This window comes from Nannochloropsis gaditana (assembly GCF_000240725.1).
Source record: "Nannochloropsis gaditana CCMP526 unplaced genomic scaffold scaffold343, whole genome shotgun sequence".
Lineage (NCBI taxonomy): Eukaryota > Eustigmatophyceae > Eustigmatales > Monodopsidaceae > Microchloropsis > Microchloropsis gaditana.
Window position 1 is genome coordinate 2927 of NW_005803610.1, and position 6530 is coordinate 9456.

General features: G+C 55.8%; 3 protein-coding genes across 3 annotated transcripts; 2 read left to right on the top strand and 1 right to left on the bottom strand.

Moving 5' to 3' along the window:
• Positions 1-492: 492 nt before the first annotated feature.
• Positions 493-1025, top strand: NGA_2022400 (translation elongation factor 1; the record flags this gene model as incomplete). The annotated part of the gene is made up of 1 exon (XM_005854935.1): positions 493-1025. A coding segment is annotated over one exon (533 nt), but the record flags the coding sequence as incomplete, so codon positions are not given.
• A 1-nt stretch (position 1026) lies between these two features.
• On the top strand, positions 1027-1852 carry NGA_2043100 (hbs1-like protein; the record flags this gene model as incomplete). Its single annotated transcript, XM_005854936.1, has 1 exon — positions 1027-1852. A coding segment is annotated over one exon (744 nt), but the record flags the coding sequence as incomplete, so codon positions are not given.
• Positions 1853-2611: 759 nt separating this feature from the next.
• NGA_2006900 (trehalose synthase) lies at positions 2612-4994 on the bottom strand (the record flags this gene model as incomplete). Its single annotated transcript, XM_005854934.1, has 1 exon — positions 2612-4994. A coding segment is annotated over one exon (2383 nt), but the record flags the coding sequence as incomplete, so codon positions are not given.
• Between the last annotated feature and the right edge of the window lie 1536 nt (positions 4995-6530).

The window sequence follows — 6530 nt, forward strand, 5'->3', positions numbered from 1 at the left end:
GAGAGCACTGCTTCCCTCCCTCCACCCCTCCCTCCCGGGCAATTGGTACGGCCCACACCTCAACGGCGGTCGAGCGGGAATCTGTTGTTGGGGAACCAGAGCAGGAACAACAGCAGCAGCAATTTGAGCCGACCCACCGGCAGCAACGTCGGGGAGGTTGAGGAGGTGGCCAGCCGCGTGCAGAGCGTGCACCTATCGCGGGCCTCCCCCCCCCCTCCTCGCTTCAAGAGCGTCTCGCCTGGTCTTGGAGAAGGAGAGGACGGGTACGAGGGAGCGCAGGCAGGCGCGGGGAACGTGATCGCCTCCCGGGCGTCTCTGGGCGGGCTGTCAAAGGATCCCGAGGTGTGGGAGGAGGACGTCTTGCCCTCCAAAGGAGGGGGAGAGAAGGAGGGGGAGAAGGCACGGATCGCGATGGTGGTGATCGGGCATGTGGATGCGGGGAAGTCGACCTTAATGGGCCAGGTGTTGGTCTCCACCGGGATGGTGTCGGTGCGGGAAGCTCGAAAATTCGAACGGGACGCCCGGGCCCTCGGCAAAGCTTCTTTTTACTTGGCTTGGATGATGGACGAAGACGGGGAAGAGCGCGCGCATGGCGTGACGATGGAAGTGGGCCAAAAATGCATCGAACTCCCCCACCGGGTCGTCACCCTCTTAGACGCCCCCGGACACGCCGACTTTGTCCCGCAAATGATCGTGGGGGCGGCCCAGGCGGACGTTGCCTTGTTGGTCGTGCCCGCGACGACGGGGGAATTTGAAGCCGGTTTCGCCGAGGCGGGCACCGGTCGCGACGGCCTCAGCCAGGGCCAAACCAAGGAGCACGCCCTGCTGGCACGGGCGTTGGGGGTGAACCAACTTCTGGTGGCGGTGAACAAACTCGACGCGGCGGACCCGCCCTGGTCCCAGGCCCGATACCAGGATATCGTCACAAGCTTGACGCCTTTCCTGGAGCAGACCGGGTTCAAGTCCGAACGGATTCGGTTCGTACCTGTAAGTGGGCTGACGGGGGAGAACGTGAAGGAGGGAGGGCGGGAGGGAGGGAAGGAAGGAGGGGGGGGGCTGCGCGAGTGGTACACGGGCCCGTCCTTGTTGACGGCCATGGACGACTTCCTGCCCGCCGCCAAATTTTTGCGGGAAGCACGGGGGAAACCGCTGCGCATGATCGTGAACGACCTGGCGCCTGCCGGGAAGAATGTGGGTGTCTCGGTTCGAGTCCTCTCGGGTGGGGTCAAAACCGGCTCCAAAGTCCTGATCCTCCCCATTGGGGACGTGGCTGTTGTGCGAAGCATCGAGGTGGAGGGTAGTCCGGCCGAGGTGGCTGGGGCCTTGGAGCACGCGGAGATCACGTTGCAAGGGGTGGATCCAGCCCGGATATCGATTGGGAGTGTCTTGTGTAAAGGGAAAGCCGCCGTGCCGGTTTCGTGTCGTTTCGCCGCCCAGATCACCACGTTATCCTCCTTGAGCGTGCCCATTTTGCGGGGCACGCCTTTTCAAATGCATGTGCAAAGTCTGGAGATCCCCGTGAATGCGACGCGTCTCACGGCTACCCTGGCCAAGCCCCTGTCGGAGGAGGGGCGGGGGGCGGCCGAGGTCAAGAAGGAGCGCCCTCGGTGTCTAACAGGGAACATGCTGGCCTTGGTCGAGTTTCAATGCGCTCGGCCCGTGTGTGTGGAGCGTTTTGAGGATTCGCGGCCGCTGGGTCGATTCATCCTCCGACAAAAGGGGGAGACGGTTGCGGTGGGGATCGTGACGGCAATCCTCCCAGATGCATAAGCGGGGAGGTGCGTCAGCGGGGAAGGAAGGAAGGAAAGGGGGAGACGGACAAAGAGGCGAAGAAAAGAGGCCCTTGGGGGATTTGTAACACACTCACAAAAAGCATTGTTTCCAAGAAAAAGTGTTTCCCACAACCTCACATGCCATGCCAAGATATATCCGACACTTGGAATGGCAAGTCGTTGATAGCCATGCAAGCCTCCAGCCATACAACTCCAATGCCCTACCATGCCATTACTTCATCCCTCTTTTCAAGCCTGTACACGCCAAGAGGCCGTCTTCGTCGCTTTGTGTGATCTGCATTTTCCCTCTGACATCACAAAGCTATATACTTCTGGTAGGCTTCGGGTTAGGGTCAACCCTAACCCAATCCCTCTATCTTTCTCTTACTCTCCGTACATGGGCCATTCCTTTCTTCTCACGCCTCCTCCAAATCGCCGGCATCTCGGACCCAGAGCTTGCTGTTCGGCCCGGGCGTGTACACGATGCGCGGGAGCCTGTCGTCACCGCCCTCGATGTTTCCTCTTCGCTGGTCGATCAAGAAGGGAGGTGGCGTGAATTGTTCCTGTCGAAGGGTGGTGTTGCGGTCCCACGTCCTGGCCTCGTGCGCCTCGACGTGACGGGCATGTAGTTCTTTGTAACGTGGCACCCCCTCTTCCGTCTCGCCCTTTACGTATTCGGCCTGCCACAAGTCCTTGACCCACCGCCCTCCCCCCAGCACGTCATGAGCTGCCTTGCGCCGTCGGTGCAACGGGGGCGCACAAGGACTGCGACTACCGTCCACATTCAGACAGACCTCGCCCAATGCAGCCAGCGTCTCCTCCTCGTCGCTTCGCCCACCGTTACCTTCCATCCCTCCCTCCCCCTCCTCAACATCACGCTTGACCTGCTGGTCTTTCTCCCCTTTTTCTGTTTGTTTTTTAACCTCCAGTACCTCCTCAAGGGTGGGCGGGGCACGAGGTTTGTTATTAATTTTGAGCCAAATATAGGCCCAATTCGCCCAATTATGGACCGTAAAGAAATCTTCTCCAATCTCTTCCCGGGCCTTCCGTGAGAGCTTTTCCCTCAACTCGGCATCCGTACACAAGGAATACACGTGCTCTGCTACCGTCTCTGTATCACCTACCGGAACCAGATAACCGTTTTCCTTGTCCCGGATCTGGAAAGGAATGCCCCCCGCCTTGTAAGCCACGACCGGCACACCTTTGGCCATGGCTTCCGTCACTTTCACTTCAAAGCCTTCGCGATGGCTGAGCTGCAAGGCGCAGACGGCGCCCCGTAAAACCACATTCAAAATCTGGTCGCAAGGGGGTATGCGCACGATGGTCACGTGGGGCCAGAGGTCCCGGAAGTCCTCCTTGTTCAGCATCGTATGCGCCTCTTCAAACACCCACGTCCCGTCCGGATCGTCCACGGAGCCGTGTCCGCAAATAATGAGCTGGGGCAGCGTCGTTTCCTCCATGCGAAGCTGCCTGTGTAGCGCAGACCACCCGGTGTCCTCCTCTGTCGACTCAGCCTCCCCACGCGCCTCCTCAGTCTCCTGCTGGCCGCCATCCCCCACATTGGCAGGTTCCGCCTTTTTCGTGCCCTGTCCATGGCTGCGACGGGGCTCGACACGATTCTTGTCCCCCGCGTCAAGAAATTTGCAGTAAAGTCGATGATAGGCTAAGAGGACGTCCGGGATGCCCTTGGAAGGGTCGAAGCGCGCGACTTGGGTGATGTAGGGACGGTCCCAATCTACGCGCCGAGAGCCCTGATCGTAGCAGATACGATTGAAAACCTGTTGATAATAGGTGACGTTGAAGTCGTCCAGGGGTTTATTCAATCCGTCCAACGGGTCTGTGGCGGCGGGCATCATCACCACGTTTTCCAAAGGCACGTCGTCGGGTACAAAGTTCTTCACGGGGTGGGAAACAAAGAGGTCGGCTTGCTTGATCGCAGACCACAGAAAGTCCCAGGTCTGCGCCTGCGGCCCCTGCGGGTTGTCGCGGATGAGGTCGGCTCGGACTTCAATGTGAGAACGGTAGACGATCTTCGCCTCTGGATTCAAGCGTCGGATCCACGGGATCAGGCCACAAACCTGCGGGTCATCAATGACAATCACGTCCGATGTCATCAAGGGTCCATCGGGGTCGTCCCAGTGACGTTCCACATTCATTTGCGTCCACTCCAGCCACTTCTTCTTCTCTTCCTCTTCCAAAAAGACATTCGGGGGCGCGACGCCCTGCAGGACGTTGTGGAATTTCCGCTTGGTGATGTTGAATACATCCGGAGACGGCGTCGCCACGAACCAATGCGTGTTCACCCGAAGGTAATGGCTCAGTCGGAACAGGGCGTGGCGCATCAAAGCCACTCCCCCCCCTTGAGGGGTGGAGTTGAAGTAAGAAACCTTGATTTGCCGCCGCCGTAGCTCGTCGGCCATGGCCAACACCGCATGCCAGGTACCTTCCGAGCAAAATTGTCGGTAATGCTCCAGGTCATACAAATGGATGTCCATGTTGCAATCGACCTCTACCTCGTTCCGGTAGCCCACCACCACTCTCGGGATGTTCCCGGGGTATTGCGGGGATAAGGCCACTACCGCCTGACGCACCGCGGTGCTGGCGCGCTCGTCCAGTGTTTGGCCCCGTGTCCGCATGACGAAGGGGATGGCGTCAAGTTCCTGCCAGACGCGCGAAGACAAGGAGGGTACGTCGGAGCCGTACACACTGAACACGCGTTCACGTCCGTAGTCCACACACATGGTAGCGCAGCCCCGTTTCAAAAAACACATGGTGTTACAGACTCGCAGGCCCAGGCCAATTAAATGAGCCTTGACGTTCATGCTCGATTGGTATTCTTTCAGCTTCTGGAGAATATGTGCTTCAAAAAACTCAACTTTCTCCGGCGTCGTATTGCAATGACTAACGTCGATAGTTTCCTCGTAGTAGTCCAGCGTGTAGGAGCCGTCATGTGCGCACAATCCGTACCGCACCACCTCCTGAGACTCTAGTACCTCCACTTCAATGCCCAGATAGATGGGCTGTGGAATACGATCCGGAGCTTGGACTTGCCGGCGGGTGGAGCGAGGAAGGCCATCGTGAAGCGAACCTTGAGGGCGGCACAAATCCTGAGGCTCAAACGTAGAAAACCGAGACTGCCCAGAGGTACTCGTAGATGTGGATGCAGTCGGTGGAAAGTAACGAGAAGGAGGCGCCATAGTGCCTGTTGCAACCTTGATTTCCACAAGGCAAAACAAAGAGATGTAGACAATGTGATGAATACGAAAATAACTTAACTTTATGAGACGCAAATATAATGGCGTGACGTTCCACGGCAGGCTAAGCCCAGGTATGGCCATCGATTTAATACTGCTACGTAATACCTTGCACACATTGTCATTTCCCATATCGAGGAAAATGCCTTCGTATCGTGCGAAATTAGCTGTCTGGGATCACGACTCGGATCACGAACAATACGACCTTGAAGTTTAGGCGTCAGCTGACGTGCCTGCTCGTCCTAAAAATGAAATTTTAGGGTCCACAAGTACCCATTTTCAAGGAAGGCATAACGAATGCAACGTGAACAGAACCTTGAAAATCATAGTATGCCTCATTTTATTCTAATCCGATCATTTTTCAAGTCTCCTTTTTGTTTTTAAAAAATAATCAAGTCATTACTTTTCAATTATGTGTCGAGTGGGCCCTTCATGAGACTTACCGTGTTATTTTTTTCCCCTTTTTGTGTCGTCTTTAAAAGAACTATCCCTCTTTGACGCTCAAGCACTTAATACTTGTCCCTATTGCTTGCAGTCTTATTTAGGAAGTGTTTTTATCCTTTCCTACTTAAATTCTATTCAAAATACCACATGTGTCCTTGGCCATATATCTCAGCTAGCAAAAGATGAAGACGCACACCCACCCTGTCCAAGCGCACATTGCAAGACAATGATTCCTCCTACTTGAGCTTACTCAATCGTCTTGCCCATATCTCTTGTACAATTTCCCCCGTAAATTCGTGACGAGAGAGGTGAGATCAGCGTCACAGGTGAGCGCCCGGCCGAGAACGGAGTAGCCTCCTTGCAGGGTATCGATAGCCTGGAAGAAATGGTGGACAGAAAAGAGTGAGAGCATGACAGAGTGGTTGGAAAACGATTGCGTGCGTTAGGCGAGGACGCGAAATCACTTTGTTCTGTTCGGAAATGATGGGTCAAACAAGAAAAAGGGAGGAGTGGCACTATGGTATGGAAATAAAAATGCCACCTACCCTTCCCTTCTCCGCCTCCTGCTCCTCCTCTTCCTGAATGGTGTTGGTCAGCGCCTTGAGGGCCGGCCAGTCTCCGGCCAGCTCGGTCAGGAGACGACAGAGGCTAGGTTGCTGACAAGGGGGAGGAAGGAAGGGAGAGGAGAAACGTCAAGCACGGGTATATTGTGCCGCATTTCTCCTGATTCGTGACAATTGCGAAAAGAAGTTCCTAACCCTCCACCGACCTTCGCCTGCGTACCTTCATAAAATCGCTTTCTTCATCAACGTCCAACAGAATTTTTCGTAGCGTTATTGTTTTATCCTCAAAAGCACACAGGGTGTCGGCGGTCATGGCAGGAACAGAAGTTGTCTCATAGGAGAGGTACGCAGCCGTGGCTAGAAAGAAAGAAGGTGAGGAAGGGATGAATGTTTGGGGAAAAGGGGGCCAGAAAGGGGATTGGGAATGCGGGAAAAGTGTTTCAACAGGGGGGGGGGAAAGAATCCTCGTCCTCCTCTTCGATGCTGGAAAGCAGACA